A 16,596-nucleotide genomic window follows, 5' to 3' on the forward strand; every position below is an offset into this window, starting at 1 on the left:
CACTCAAGACCTCAGTATTTTTCCCCTTTAGTTTTGGTAGGTTGTTTTATATCAAAAGACAGCTACGCTTAAAGATAGCTAAATACCTTTACTATCTGAAAGAATAACATTGCTCCATGAATAATCAAAGCATCTATTTCATATTTGAATCTTTTGTTATTTATTTTTCTGAATATATTTCCCTTTTCAAAGKTCTTGGATTCTGAACTACTAAATATGACCACCATTCTAAGACTGCAGCCACTTGCTCAAGTTCCCATTCAGAATTGCACTGAGACCTACCTGTTTGTCATTTTTTAATTCTTTTAACATTTCCTACAACAAATATGTACTATGTCAGTTTAACATGTCATACCGTATACACCTTACAAAAGTCTAGGGTATGTCACATCCATAAGCAATCTTGTCAACTCAAAATTAATCAAAATAACCTGATAAGTCCTCCATAAATTCCTGGAAACTGGTATTAATTACATTTCTCTGAGGTTGCACAAGAGCTTTGCATTTATTTTGTCTAGGATCAGCATCACAGCACTATGTATTATTCCAAAAGGGCAAATGGAGTAGATGGGTAACTAGTTTCTTTGCTTTCTCCCTGATCTTTTCCCATTGTCCAAGGACTTGTCAAATAGTAGTCTAAAGAACTTTTGGACGCTTAGGAAAAAAAAAGTCTCCAATGCTAATTATAGCAGACTGCTGATTCTGAAGTATTTGTCATTGGCATTGCTCCCTAAACACTCATCCAAATTTCAGTGAAACAGTAGAAAGAATAAAAATACTGTCAGGGATTACATCCTCTTGTCTTTCCACTGTTTAGAATGACGAAGTTAGCRTATAAGAATTGTTCAGGCACCATAAATACACAGAATATCATAAACATCCACACAATTAACTAAATTCTGTCACCATACTTCAGGCAGTTAATCTGTGTTTCAGGGTTTGCACGCATATTTTGAGGAAACTTTTTTTTTTTTTTTTTTTAATAAAAATCCATTCTCTCCAGTATACATTGAAAGAACATCTAATGTGCTTGAGTCTGCAGTACTCACAAAGTTCTGCTTCAGCAATCCACCACCGCTCTCATTCATGCTATTACATTGATTAACCTTACAAAGATTCCAGTTTACAAGGAGTTTGACAAGCAGAGCTAATGAAGTCTGGTTTTCAAATACTCATGTCTCACGGCTGAGTGACTAGTATCTAAGAAGGTGCGAGGTCCACTTAATGCTTTTCCCATTACTGAAGCATTTAGAAAGGTGTGGATTCTCCAGTGTCTGCGATGATGCACGTGCATGCTGCAGAGTCTCAGCAGGTTCATTAACAGATTCTTTTCTCCACCCAGATATTTATTTCCACAAGTTTTGAGGGAACTGAATTTTATGAAGGACCTCTCACAGTAACAGGCTAATCTTCCATATGTTTCTTTATATATTTTTATAAGAGATATTTATACACACACACATATATATAAAATTAAGAGAAAGCTCTTGGAGACTCAGAGGAGAATATGGATTTTGCATACTGTTTTGGGGATGGTTGTAAAGACTACACCTCCACTGATCCCAAGCCTTGCATATATTGCCCCGTTATATTGTTTCCAGAGAATATTTTTCTTTCATCTCAGAATCTGTCCAAAATCAGCTGCTAGAGAGCTTTGAACTTTGCAAGAGGGAGTCAACATGCAGCCAAGATATAGAAATAACTTATACGGTTTGTTTTTAACATTCAGAAGAAATTCAAGCTCTCAGACTGTGAAATGAGTAGATGACAGTTACCAAGTAGAAGGTCAGGAGAAGTAAAAAAGGAAGAAGAAAAGATGAACTCAGGAAAAAGTCTCCCAACAATATAGTTTAAATATACTCATATAGTTTAAATATACTCAACTGTATGTTAAGATTAAAATTTCATGCTTGACTTGAACTTAGTTTCCCTGATTTACATTGTACCTAGCACGTGCAGTTACCCTTCCAATTGCAACACTCATGAGGCTTAAGACTTGAGGTTGATCATTGCTTGTTATTAACTGAAATTTTCTTTGCTCTTTCCACCAGCTCCTGCTCCAAAAAGATGGCAAGAAAAAGGTGAGAGTTGGTAACTTTCAGAGAATTCTTTCAATTTTCAGGATCAGTTGATGTTTATTATTACCACTAAAATCAGTCCATTTAAGTGCAGACTACAAACTATTCTGCAAACAAGCTCATCTCTCAAATGAAGATACAGCTTGTTCAATATAAGTAGATTAATTGATTTCAAATATTTTATGAGGCAATATGCTTATTGTTCATTGTTGTTTAAGTTGCATAYATCTGCTCAGGATATTGAGATAGACACTTAACAGGCCCTAGGACAAGAGAAAACACTCTGAATTCAAAGTCACAGAATTTAAGTGGTAAGTTATTCGCTTTAACTTTGTACAGTCCACTTCACTCACAGCAAAGTTATTTCACATAAAGCAGGAGATTTCATTCTAACAAACAAGCTGCAAGTAATTTATCTCTCAAACCAGCTGGGAAAACTGAAAATAAATAGGCAGATGTAATATAGAGATTTAAAGAGAATAAATCCCTTTTTCYGCTTTTCAGTCAAAAGCTTATGCAATCGTTTATTCTCACCAGTATGTTTGTAGGCAGACATCTACATATTCAGTTGAAAACTTGCAGCTTAGGGGGAAAGCTGCCTACACTCTGATAATGTTCTAGATCATGTTAAAAATTACTTGGAAATCAAAGTTCTTCCAGGTAGCTGTTCACTTTGGGCAGAATTTCCCAACCCGCTGAATGTCAGGCTGCTTGACTCTGAAGGGAATAGAAGAATCTGACCCACGGTGTACGCTCATTTTGTGGTTCAGCGATGCCCACTCATGCTGTCAAGCTGCCACGGACAACAGCAGAAGAGTCATCCGCAGGCTTCTCGCAGGGACACAACTTCTCAGTGGCTCGGAGGACATCAGAAAAGTAAGCAAGCAGAGGCAGCAGAGGGATGAAGTAATAGGATCAAGCGTGTTTTGTGCTGTTTGCCTACCCAAAAGATAGGTGGGGAGCGTCACCTCAAACGCAGCCAGTATGAGAAACATTTCAGGGCAAAGTTAATCTGCTTGGAATTGAGTGGTTCGAGAGGCAACGTGACTAAATCCCCATCCCTTTCTCTAGGGATTTCACCCAATAAGATGTTCTTGCCATCAAAGGGTCACCTCAGCTTAACCRAGCAGTCGCTGAGAACTGGAGTGCCTTAAAGCACTGGCACAGAGAAAGCTTTCTGAAGACCCAAGATCAAGAAGAAAGGGGATATGAACTGCAGAGATACAAATAAGCTACACACTACTGAGAAATGAAAGTGGCGCTGCCCCCCCTCCTCCTGCTTCAGTTGGTTTGCAGTTGTGGGATGTGTCGCCACCCCCCCGCTTTGGTTTTTTTTTTTTTTTTTAAGTGAACTTTATAAAGAAATCTGAAACATTTTTAAAACTCCTCCCGTAGCTATTTAGAATATTTATATCCACAAGAGGAAAGGCTTTTTCACAGCTATAATTCAGGTATGTTCAAAGCTGGTTTAAGAAACATTAAGTCAATTTAGCATCAGTAACCGTAGTCTTACACTTCTGCAATTCATTAGCCATCATGGTTCCATTTCATAATTAAAATACTTGCAGTTTAAGACTTTACAACAAAGAATGTGCAGCCCTCAGCAGTGTTTCCACTGCTAGTCTATGGAAAACATATGCATGGAAAGTATGTACAGCGCATGTATACAGCCATCGTCGGATAGCTTCAGCGAACATTCAACGCTGTCGGTGAGTTTGAGAACTAGAAAAAACCATCGACCGTTGACTGTACCTTGAGGTTTATCGCAAACCCTCTGTTAAATGGAAACCTTCATAATGTTTCACGCATGGTTGCTATTAACAGGTCACGATTTACAGATAATATTAAGAGCAAAGAAACTAGTTGAGTTTTCCTAGTTCTACCTTCTCCCAGAAGAATTGGTATATAAGAAATGGTTTTTTTCTATTTAAGAAAAAAATTGATATAAACTAAGCATAATTTCTGCAAAACAAAGCATCTGAGTGTAATGGGTTTGTATTAACAGCACAAAAGCAATAACGTATCCACAAGCATACGGTAAATTTAGAAACAAATCTGAGTATGGTATATGTTCAAAATAGCAGGATACAGGCCAGATCAGGATGGAAACCTCCTTTCCATTCGGGCTAGCAACTTGAGCTTTGCTAGCAGCAGCTCTGGCACGCCAGTGCATTTGCTGCTGGGGACCCTYGCGCAATTTCCAACAGCTGCTCGCCAGCAGCGCCGGCCCCGGCCCGCAGCCCCGGCCTGCGCAGCACGGCCAGCTGTCCCTGTGCCTCCCGCTGGCGCCYGCAGCTGGGCAGCGAGGAAATACCTGTCCCTGCCGCCGAGCGCAACGCAACGCTACGCTAGCAGCACGGGCATCTCCACCGTGGCTCTCCGGCACCCTCCGCGAGCGCTCGAGGTAGGCTGCAATGCGGCGGGCTTTAACAGCGGGTGCAAGTGCGCTTTCCAGAGTCACCGAGACTTTAAGCAGTCCTGAAGTACGTCCTGAGACTGAGATGACAACAGTATCATTTATTCCATGCGAAAGCACACAAATAACTGAGTTGTCTGAAGAAGCAGCGCTGCACATCTTAAGCGCCTAATGGCTGCAATCAACATTCATTGCTGTCGGTGGGTTTTCGTTTCTATCAACTCACTGATCAATGAATGCAAACTGCGGACCAGCTAGCTAAGAGCCTGCGCGTTCAGACGAGCCGAGCSTTGCAGGGGGGTTGGCAAGAAAAGTGACTTAAGCTTCTTGTTGAAGAAGCACTGTATTTAAGTTCTGTCTAGCAATAAGTGTACAGGGCAGGTCTACGGCTTTGCCATTATCTCACCGAGGAATTTTAGGACAAGTCATTAGTTTCCTTCATGAGCACGTGCCTGCGCTGATGCTCTTTCCCACCCGACAGCCACTGTGAGGATTAACRTTTTGCAAAGTAGTAAATTGCGGTTAAAATAAGAGTAACCCTTATAGAAAAGCAGACCCTGTAACAGGGCACAGGTACAGTTTTTTGGGAAGCATATTAACTGTATGAAGCATTTCAGGCACATCCTTTTGTACAGCACTGCAAGAACAGACTCCAATTCAATATTGTAACTTCTAAAGCTGTGCAAGAAAGATTCTTCTCTCGCAAGGCCTGAACAAACCCATTTATAGGCAGTCCTTGGAAGATTCTGAAGTCATGCAATATACTGGACCTCGTGGGTCTAGTAAGTATGTGTCCACTGAGGTGCTTTTCTTCTAAATACAGGAAAACATCATGATCCATCTTCAGTACAGACTGAAGCAGACTTCTGTCATTTATCAGCTTCAAGCAAAGCTGCTTCCATGTTGAACACTTTATAAAGAATAAGGAAATCCTACTGTTTAAATATGAAAACCTGACCAACAACTGTCATGTGCATTTTTGTACAAGTCTGTACTGCTTACTGAAGYACATAAAAATATTATCTTGTAATCTATATTTTTGCTGTGAAGTGTTTTTTAAAGAAAATTTTACTTGTGCAAAGCAAACTTATGGAAGAGTAGGAATAGCCTACTGATTAGCTTTTATCATTAACTTCAAATATTTTTCCATGTATATTATAAATTTGAACATTAGGTATAACTTTATATGTAAAAAAATATATATTTTTTTAAACCAGAAAAGACCCAAATGTACACTAGAGAGCTAGCAGACTATACACAAGGAATGATTTAATGATCGTTAAGTGGGTTTTCCAGAGAGGCAGTTRTATCAATAGTCTGACTACAGAATTCAAGTTGGAACAAGGTGTTTTGTGGCACCTTTCCTCTTCCCAACCCTGAAAAACAGCCTCTAACCACACAGCAAAAGTGATCTGCAAAGACAGAGTGCCAAAAAAGTTTCTCCGCTCCTACAAAACAAAGTGATGTTAGAGGTTATACTCCACTAGCACCAACAGCTGGATGATCTCCACCCCAGCATTTTCAGTCTTCACCTTTAGAAGCCAAAAGATGACACTCAGCTGCTATTATAGCAGCTCTTCCTGAAATTAAAGCCAAAAYAGGCCAGTCTGTATCAGAAAGATGCCAGAAGAAATGCAAAGATGGAATGCACTTTATTAACAGATGTTTATCAGGTGTTAGCCCTAGCCATGTTTCATGGTTCATGTTTCAGCCACCCACCAAGTTCATTCTTTGTTTTACTGCATGTAAGTGATAGCAATAGACCCAACCTCTACGGACATTATCATTATAATCCTTCACAGTACTCTCAGTGTAATACCAGCAAAGTCATCACATTACTACTAAACAAGAACTTTCCCGGCCTGGGAAGTGGTCATGTTTCAGAGGACAGTGGGCGAAAACAATAGCCTCTTTCTTCTGCCCTTCTCCCCCCAGCTTCCCAAAGTCTTGGCTCCCAGGCCACCTTGTTCTCATGGCAGAGATGTTCCTGAAGGACTTCAGGCCGTGCTGGACTCTGCTGCGCAAAGTGGTCCTTGTACCCTCCTCTGCTATTGGGACCCTCTCACTACAAACCCTTCCTTGCCCCGCTCTGCTTTCCTCCTTCCTCGGAGTAGGGACTGTTATTAACATTTCTGCATGTTCCGGGAAATGGGCAGATGTCAGAGCTGCCTAATCAGTTAAACAGAAATTGCAGGGGCAGAACAGACCCAGGGTAGTTAATCAAAAGAAGCAGGAAGCTCCAAAACGCAGCTGAACTACAACCATTTGCAGTGGAGTCAAGTCCAGGGAAGCCTGGGTTAGTCATAGCCAGCTAGCACAGACTGAAAGCCATGGAGCTCTGCCATATTACTACTGTTAAATTTTGACTAAAACTTTAAGTAATTTTTTCCTAGGCACCTTTGAAGTTATTTAGATAACTCCCAGTGATCTACCTAGGCTATAGGAGTTAGAGTAATGCTTTTAGCATTGTCTCACATCAAAAGAGCTGCACTAGAATTTTTAGAGGGTCAAAAGGGAGCTACAACAGTTGATCAGCTAACTATATTTTAATAAAGGTGGCACCTTACTCCTTATGGTTGTCAGTCTCAGCTTTCCCTATCAGTAAAGTGTATGCCTCAAGCCTATGCATGAGCTTCACCAGGTTATAGAAATGAAGCTTCCTCCCCACGAAGACAAGCTATGGAACAGCAGTAAGAGTAACTGAAGTCCTAAAAAGCAACTAGTGAGAGATGACAGRATGAGGGTTGTGTGGCTCAGGACTGATACGGCTGGGAATGGAGAGGTGGGGGAGCAGCAAGTTATCAATGACTAAGATGCTGCAGAGAACAATCCTTTCATTGCTGTGGTGGGCAGGGCAAGCTTGAACTGCAGCGATGAAGATTCAGGTTAGAAAAGCTTTGTCTGACAAAGGCTAGTGAAAAGYGCGGAAGCAAAATTTTTACGATTTACATGAAACATACTTGCGCCCCAGAATCCCACCATCAAGACGACTTTATGTAACAGTCGCAAAGAGACAAGCGAGCGGCGAGAGGGGAGGGCTTAGACCTGTGCTATGCATCCCCACCACCCCTACAACCTGATGGTCAGGGAGGGGGTGGCAGGGAAAGACCGAATGGGGAAAAGTGAATTCTGTTTTGCCTGGAATTGGCACAGCCAATTCACTGTGTAATAAAGGGTCCAACCATTTTCTTATGCCTTATTTATTCCTCCAGTTGCTCACAGGATTTTTTTTTTTTTTTTGAAAGACACTGTTTAGACATGCTGTGCTGGATATCAGACAATAACTGTCTTCATAAGCTTGCTGCATAGTCCAAGTCTGAACAATTTACTAACTCAGATTAGCTGAATATTAAAAATAAAACCCCCATTTGCTTGTTCTGCTTAACCTCATTCAATTTTATAGACAAGAATTTTCATTGAATTCAACAGAACTGCAAAACTAACAGATGACTCTCTGCAAAAATGGGTCTTAAAAAACAAACAAACCAAACAAAAACCCTCCTCTCTCCCCCAGGTCTGACACTGAAGGGCACGGTTCAGTCTCCTACAGAAAGCATTTCCACTTAAACTCTTCGTAAGGATGGTAGTTTGATACAGAAAATTCATTGCAGTAATACAAGAAAGAACAACCTGAAAGGATTATTAAAAAGCATGCCTGCCGAATTGTTTAAACATTGTTAAAACTAGACAGATGACAGAAGACTTGGTTTTGAATCCAGTTTGACATTTTGTATTTTAAATTTTGAATCTTTCAGACTGTTTAGAAGATTCACTCAAAGTGAATCAGTTTGGTTTTTTCCAGTGGCATCTTAAATAACGTACAAGAAAGCACTTGTATGTTGTCATTTTAAACACAGAAGTTTCACACAGCCTACTAGTTTTCCCCACATACACCTGTATGAAAATACAAAAGAAAAGTTCTGACAGAGAGATGTTCGTCTTTACTGCAAAGAAACGTGAAAATAATTCACTGCAATTACACTGGATAAGACATCTCAGACAAACTGGAAAAACTACAGTAAAGGGGCCACTGCCTGGTTTGCTAATGCATGTGCTTAAACCTCATGTTTAAGTCATACTCCACAGTTCTTAAGTACTCTGAATGCACAAATAAACAAAAGAATTCAGTTTTTGGGAAACTGTTTAGCATTCAGTTTTCTACTCCATTGTGAAAATCCTTAGAGCTTTTGCTTTAATCAAGTTTGGTAATGAGACAGCAAAATGTTCAATCAAGGAAAAAACTCACTAGGGGAAAACAGCTAAGCAGAAATGCATAGAATTCTAAAAAATTCATGCTTGGGAGGTTTCAGGTGTTTTTGGCACCAGCTATACACTTCCTTTCAGAGATCCTAACTGTAGGACAGGCAGCAGAACCTACTGCCACTCACATTAGTCTAACTCAGCACACCAGGATGAATGAAGCTGAGCGCTGGCACGCGCTCAGCACAGCCAGTACTGCAGGAGCTGGACAGCCGGGGCTGGAGAAGTTTAAGAATTGCCACGCGGTGAGCTGCCAGCGCTCCTCTCGACACCCCAGCTCCGAGAGGCTAGCTCTGCCCGAACACGCGGCAGCAGGCGAAGGATGGCACCAGCCCCGCCGTCTGCCCCGTGCCTCTGCCTGGTGGCACYGGCCCAGCAGACCCACCGCGCGCCTGGCTGCTGCAGCTCAGCCTGCCCACCAGCAACGTGGTTTAGATCAAAAGACGTGAAGACATCAAAAGAACTCCAGGAGCTCAGTTTATTTAGTTTATCAAAAGTTTATATAAGTATCTTCATAAGGAACAAAAGTTTGACAAGCATTTTTCAGTTCAGCAAAAGATAACACATCGGACATGAAAGCTCTAGCTRGACAAATTAGACTAGCAATAATATACAAAGATTTAAGGGAGAAGGAAGGGTCATTCAATTCTTGTTAGACAGCCTTACTTGTAGTATTTAGCAGATACATCCTGATAGGAGAATATTGTGGAAAATTGAGTTTAAATACCTATTAACACACAGTAGACCTGAATGCAGTAAAATTAAGCTATAACAGGCTCTGAATCCACATATTTTTATGAGCCACAAATTTAAATGGCACCTTAAATTACTGTATATACGCATGTGAAACTTTATCTGTTTCCATATGCAAGTGATCAACTACATGAAAGCCTGGCTAGATGCATACAAAAGTGTCCTTTACCAATGAACACACAAACAACTGCGCACACATTTACAACTCTGAACCTATTATACATTTAATACACACAACTGTTCTCCTTATAGAGAGAGAAACCACTTYTCTCACTATAGAGGAACCATAGTTCTCCAAAGCCTCAATGTTCTCTCGTAAGCGTAAATCCATCAGCACAATAACGTGGAAGGTAAAGCGACAGTATCCTGACTGTTAGGCTTTTAGTTGGTTCCCAACATCTGAGCATTATTTTTAAAATGAACTGTCAGTTAATAATCTGCCATATTTGAAAAATGCTGAGAGTTTTGAAAAAAACAAGCCATAAAAAGTTGCATCAAATGAAGAATGTGCACAGAGCTCATCCCTCTGTTATGRATACAATTGTTTTGAGTTTAAGCCTGTAACTTCCCCAAGTCTGGCAAGGTCTTGTTGCCACCTAGTGGATTATTATCGACAAAATACATTTGGTCCTTGGATACAAATACCACTAGATGGAGTAATAAAAAAATAATTCTGAATTTGTATTATATTAAGTGTCCAGCAGCTAGAATTTTCAAAGTCTCAAAGTTACAGGCCTAGAATTCATTGAATTGGAAGAGGATTTTACCAACTAACTGCTTTCAATTTCATCAGAAATCCCAGGCTATGAGAATTTCAAAATATAACACTGATACACTTAAGATAGATACTTTCATGCCAACATAATTTACCAGCACCTCAAGTTTTTCAATCATTTTATCACTGTATGATACAAACATCTGCTTTACAGCTTCCACTGATACCTCTCTAATGGGAAAACACCTTAGACAAGCAGCATTATACTGGTGTAAACGCTGATGTACAGACCTGCTCCATGCTATTTTCGTGAGAAAGAGCTATTCAAGTATGCTGATATCAGCATCCCCACCTCCACGCATAAGCATTAGCTTTAAAACTTCTCAAAGTTTGTACAGTGAAGGATGAATTCACCCCTTTAGATAATCTCAGAGAGTAAGAAATTCCACCTCATCATATGTGCCAATAAAAAGTGGTACTTACTGCCCACGGAGTTCATAGGAAGGACAGGAGAAGAGGAACTCATCTGCTCCACATCTGTAGCTAATGGGAAAGTGAAAATGAGAAGATTGTTATGTGCATTTTACCAAGCGCTTAAAAAAAACCCTTTAATTTTGAAAAGTTATTTTTGCATTTAAATTGAATATTCCTATCTTCCATTTATCTGTAGACAGAAGTTGCTTTGAGAGGCAGTAAATTTAACAGTGCTGTCCTTTCTTCTTTAAAAGATTTCTATCTCACATATGCATTATCTCCAGATCTACTTTTCAGAGCAGCCATTTCTGTAATCTGGTAACTTGAGATGGTTTGTGAATATTGCATCAAAACAATTTTCACCATGAAGAAATCCTAAATTCTGTCAGCTTTAAATTGCATACAATATCAACTTCTAAAGCAGAGCATTACTTTGGAACGAAAGGAGAGGATGGTGTCCCAGCTGTGCCTGGCCTGCCTTCAAAACATTCCTATCACAAGAGAGCTCCCCTTCCACAAATGCTGGTGTCACTTCGCATTTGACCTGAAGGAGCATCAGAAACAAGTGTCTCTGAAGACAAAGCTTTATTTTCTGAAGCAAGAGGAAACGAGACTAGCTTCCTATCTTTTGCTAATTAAAACAAACAAAAAAAAACAAAGTCAAAACCTGATCTGAATCAAGTGCCAGATACTCTCTGTGTTTTGAGAAGGATCCACCTTTCCAGGACCCAAACCAGGAAGAGAACTATTTTCTTGGAACAGAGTTAGTTTTAATCTAATTAGATCAGGTAAAACAGGGATATGGTCTCTTTGGGGTTTGATGTCACTTTTTTTTTAAATGGACATTCAGTCTCATCACATTTCTACCAGTTCCCAAGTTATCAAGCAAAACAGTCTCCATCATTCTGATGCTAGCAGATACCATGTCATTATATAAAATTCTCATATTTAGCTTTAAGACACAAGAAATGCATACTACAACTTCACATTCCTCAACTATAGAACACAGTCTTAGAAGCATAACTTCAGCCCACAGCCAGAAGCTTCTAATTGGTCCAAATACTGTGTTTCACATTTTTTATAGTTCTGATTTATTCAATAGCATGCCACTCACTGAAGACTGTTTACACTAAAAAGTGCAAAGTTTGGGTCTAACTGGGCAAACTACAAATGTAAACACTTTAGCAGACCATTTTTATAGCATGTGAAGAGCAGACATAGCACCATGCTTATGTTAAGTTAATCCTTGTACCACACTTTCGTGCCACACCTATCAAGAGCACTTTGCTTAGGAACCTACTCCCTTGCACTATACAAAACCAACAGCATATCGACACGCTAAGTACCAGCCACAGTCAAAGAGCTACAATAAAAACAATGACAGGTTTATTCAAAAATGCCCTCTCTGTTAAATTATGGAGATATTAACTGCCCTGAACTYTTGAACAAATCAATTCATTTATATCTGACTTGTCTCTTATTTGCATTTCTTTCACCAGTCTTTGGAAAGCTGCATGCCACACTGCTGGACTGCAGCATTTGACAGTCATGCTCTGTGGAGTATATTTTTCAACTGTTTACAGGACAAAAACTGGTTTGGCATCTTCCCGTTTTCTACCTTATTTCTGTAGCCTCCCTAATGCAGGAATTGCTAACCCCCGAAAGAGCTAGCAGGTCATAAACCATGCCCATATTTTTGTAAGTAAAAAGATTCTTCATATGCAATATGGCAATTTCAGATACCTGCAAAGACTTTAGTGTTTTCTTCTATGTAAGAGATGCATACGCTTTCATATATAGCCAAAATAACCTGAAAAGTTGCAAGCACGGCATTAAATGTTATTCTGAGAATGATAAAGATTTAGTCTGTTTAGATATCAGTACTGTGCACAACTCAGCTTTCAGAAAGGTTGAAGTAACAGATTAGCAGATGGTCATTTAGAGGTTACCTGCTGCTCTTTGGCAAAAAGAGGTCAACTGCCCTGCAAGCCAGCCAGATGGCAGAGAGCAGTCGCAGAGTGGTCAGCAGCAGCCTGTACCACTTGAGAAGCGATTGTGTGAACAACAATCACTTAGGGCAGTAAGCTACACCTGCAAACATCTGGAATAATTTATCAAGTATCATTCAAAAAGCAACCAAATAAAGCATGYGCCTTCTGAAGAGAAATTTTTGAGTGATAAGAGATCCAGTTTAGATTTAAGTCCACTAGTTTTCTAGATTGTTGACCATAATGTCACATTAAGGGTTATGAACAGAAGTGTAATAATATTTCCTAGCTATTCTTAGAAAGGATAATTTCAGTCAATGCTTGAAGTTATGTAGATTTTTTTTTTAATTACAATTTGTAGTATGTTCACCAAGGCTAATACACTGTAGTCACAACTGTCCCATTTTTCAAGTCTGACGTTACTAGAATTCACTCGATGTTCTTTCAAGTACTGCTAGAAACAAAATAATGCCCCGCGCAGTAGCTGGCTGAGATCCCACAAACGGTATGAACAGGAAACAAGTCTAGTACATGAGAAAACCAGGAACACTTTAGAACCTATTAATCTCAAATCATGCTTCAAAAAATTTTTAAATAGCTTTATAAAAATATAAATACTTATACTTCAATGTGCCTTAAACAGGCAGACTTTAAGATGTCTCTCATTCATGTAAATTAATATTAAAAAAAAATCAAATAGTTCTTTATAAAACACGTGAATACTATTTTTTCCTCTTATCCATTTCCCTCACCCTCCCCTCCAGCCCTTTTCATTTCCATAATTATATGCAATACATTGATCTCCTAAAAATAATTCAACTAAGAGAGGAGATATGAATTAACAGCCAGCTAAAATTTTGGGAACAGGTTTGCTCTAAAAGATGAAAAGGACAAAAGTCTGCTCAGCTATGAAGAACAGCTGTTGCCAATGCAACTATTTACCCTCTGACCTTTCCTCTGCCCAATACGTGAACAGTGCCAATTGTTTTCCTGTATTATATACTGTTTACAAGCCCTGAGTGGCATGAAAGGAATTAATAATTTAGCTCATGGAGCTGATGACCTTTATTGGGGTACCTCCTATTTGCTGAGCAGAAATCAGAGCAAAAAGCTGCCTTGAAGCCACAGGGTTGCTTTAAGAGTTTCTCACTTTACAACCTAATTGGCCACCATAACATAAATCAATTATTTCTCCTGTTTTAAGCAACAATGCTACCTATTCTCAACCACTTGATTTCAACTTCCCTTGTATCAAGCCAGGCCTTGTTCTTTGAGTTTTACAGCTGTATAGTAAACATGATGGCAAGAACAGCTTGGAGAGCTTTGCAGGATTAGGAACATTTGGAAACGCTGGCAAAAAGAGGTTATGCTATTTTGAACTTCTCTTGACCTTTGACTGCCCTTGTCCCTGTTTATGCTAATTGAAGGGGTATATGGAGGCTACTCCTAGAAATGAACTTAGCCTGAACCTGTGACATAGCATTGGACTTTGAAGATTTCAGTGCATAAGTTTTAGTCCCCCTACAAAGGGTTGTCATCTTCCTATGTACAGAAAGGGTACAGTAGCTAGAACATGGTACCCTGAACAAATGCAGGAATGCCTAAGACCAAGAGAAGCAGAAGAGCATGCAGATTCCACAAGTTACATCTTTTTCCACTCTTTCTGACCAACTGTTAGCCTACTGAAGATAAATTTGACACATGTTGGTTGGGTAAAATGCAGTGGAGCTTGTAGAGTGGCAGAAAGAAGAATTTACATAGTAAAATATCAGTTAGTTGAATAATAGTTTAGAAAGACTTCCCCAAATGTATGCTAAAAACAGGAATTCTGACTTTAGAAAAATATAATGTACCATARGTTATAGACTTCTCCCTCTAAAAGCAGACATTGGGACATCAAAACTTCCAGACAACAGATGGCAATAACGTCCATTATGATAGATGGATTCCATTATCACTGAATAACTTAGGTTAGAAGGGATCTCTGGAGCTCATCTAATCCAACCTTCTCCATAAAGCAGAGCTAGTTGCAAGGCTGGATCAGGTTGGTCAGGGGCCTGTACAGTCAAGCGTTGAGATTCTCCAAGGATGGAGATTTGCAGCCTCTGGACACCAGTTCCAGTGCTGCATCACTCCCACCTCATGGGCTTWTTTTTTTTCTTCCTCCCAGAAAAGCCCAGTAGGAATTTCCCTTATTGCAACTTGTGACCATTATCTTGACCTTTCACCATTCACCTCTGAGAAGATTTTGGCTCCATTTTTTCTTTAGCACCACTTTTAAGTGGAAGACTGTAATTTGATCCCCACTTAGCCTTCTCTTCTCCAAGCCTAACAAATACAATTCCCTCAGCCCCTCCTCATTTGTCATGTACTCCAGCCCCCAACCATCTCAGCAGCCCTCCACTGGACTTGCTTCAGTTTGTCAACCTGTCTTGTACTGGGCAGCCCAGAACTGGACATAGTATTCCAGATGCGACTTATCAGTATCATAACAGAGGGAAATAATTGYACTAGCAAGGTTGAGGGAAGTAAGTCAGCATGTGGTTAGCTCTCATCATCACAAGCACACTCTACTGATTCACGTTCACAAGCTTCACCAGGACCCCAGGAGCTGCCCCCCAGCTGGCCAGGCCCCAGCCTGTACTGTTGCATGAGATTATGCAGTTCCAGATGCAAGACGTGGCATTTGTCTCTGCTGGGCTTCAAAGTTTCATTCAGCCCTTTCATCCAGTTTATCGAGATCCTTCTGAATAGCAGCTCTGCCCTCCAGAGTATCAATCTGGTGTCATCTGCAAATCTGATGAGTGCACTCCATTCCACCATCGAGGTGTTTGATGAAATAACTAAATAGTATTGGTCCAGTATTGGCTCCCAAGTACCACCCATACCTTGCCAATTAGTCTTTGAACTCTTGATTGCCATCCTTTGAGTCAGATAGCCCAGTTAGTTTTCACCCACTTTTTCCACATTTCCCCAGTTTAGCTGCAAGGATGATATGGGAGACTGTGTAAAAACCCTTGCTTAAGGTTAAGCAAAATGACATCCACTGCTCGCCTTGTTCAGAGACCCAGTCACTTCATCACAGAAAGGAATCAGGTTAGTCGGGCATGATTTGCTCTTCATAAACCCAGGCTGAATATTCCCAATTACCTTCCTGTCCCTCATGTGCTTGGAAAAGTCTTTCCAGATGATTTGCTCCATACTCTTCCCAGGGACTGAGGTGAGGCTGACCAGTCTGCAGTTCCCCAGATCAGCTGCTACTGAGCAGAGCTGTGTAAAAGGTGATTCATTATCCCTTATCAGCTAATTTTACTATACAGAGACATTCCTCCCCTTTCCCCTACATTGGGGTAGGGCTTCTATAGTCTCACCTCAACACTGAAAATACATGCTGTTTGGAAAGGACACTGGGAAGTAGGGTCACCCCATGGTAAATATTTTGAATTATTTTCATTAACATGGAAAACAATCACAGTTCCTATTTATCAACATGATGAAAGAAACATAACAATTTAATGTTCCACATACTTAAAAAGCTGTACCTACACTGTGTTCTTCAAAATATACTGTCCAGACATTGCTATTTTAAATGTCTGTTTACATTCCAGTAAAATTCTGTTGGTATGGTATCTGATTTATTGATGCCATCAAAAGTCACAGGATTCCTGGAATGCCTCCTGAGACACAAAAATTGGAGCAGAAAGGAGATACGGGTTGCAGGGATATCAGCTTTACCATATAAGTTATGGACAAGATTTTCACATGTCTTCTGCGTTCTCTTAAACAGGGCGCAGTGCACCTTTTGAAATCTGACTGCTCTGCTACTCCAGGCAATCAGAAATAAGAGCTCAGAGAGGTGCACTGGATATTCGACTCAATAGGGAAGAAAACTGTAATCATCAAATCTACACA

General features: G+C 40.1%; 1 protein-coding gene across 3 annotated transcripts in view; it reads right to left on the reverse strand.

Annotated features, from left to right (window-relative positions):
- The window catches only part of NR6A1 (nuclear receptor subfamily 6 group A member 1), a 99,198-nt gene that overhangs the window by 77,847 nt on the left and 4,755 nt on the right, over window positions 1-16,596 (reverse strand). For 2 of the 3 annotated variants that reach the window (XM_026090431.1, XM_026090422.1), the window contains exon 3: window positions 10,706-10,765. In XM_026090431.1, the coding sequence (XP_025946216.1) occupies window positions 10,706-10,765 (60 nt within the window). Of the gene's footprint in view, window positions 1-10,705; window positions 10,766-15,834; window positions 15,955-16,596 lie in introns of all 3 variants that reach the window. The other variant, XM_026090412.1, reaches the window with a different exon arrangement.

This window comes from Apteryx rowi, unplaced genomic scaffold, assembly GCF_003343035.1.
Source record: "Apteryx rowi isolate R43461 unplaced genomic scaffold, aptRow1 scaffold_120, whole genome shotgun sequence".
Taxonomy (NCBI): domain Eukaryota; kingdom Metazoa; phylum Chordata; class Aves; order Apterygiformes; family Apterygidae; genus Apteryx; species Apteryx rowi.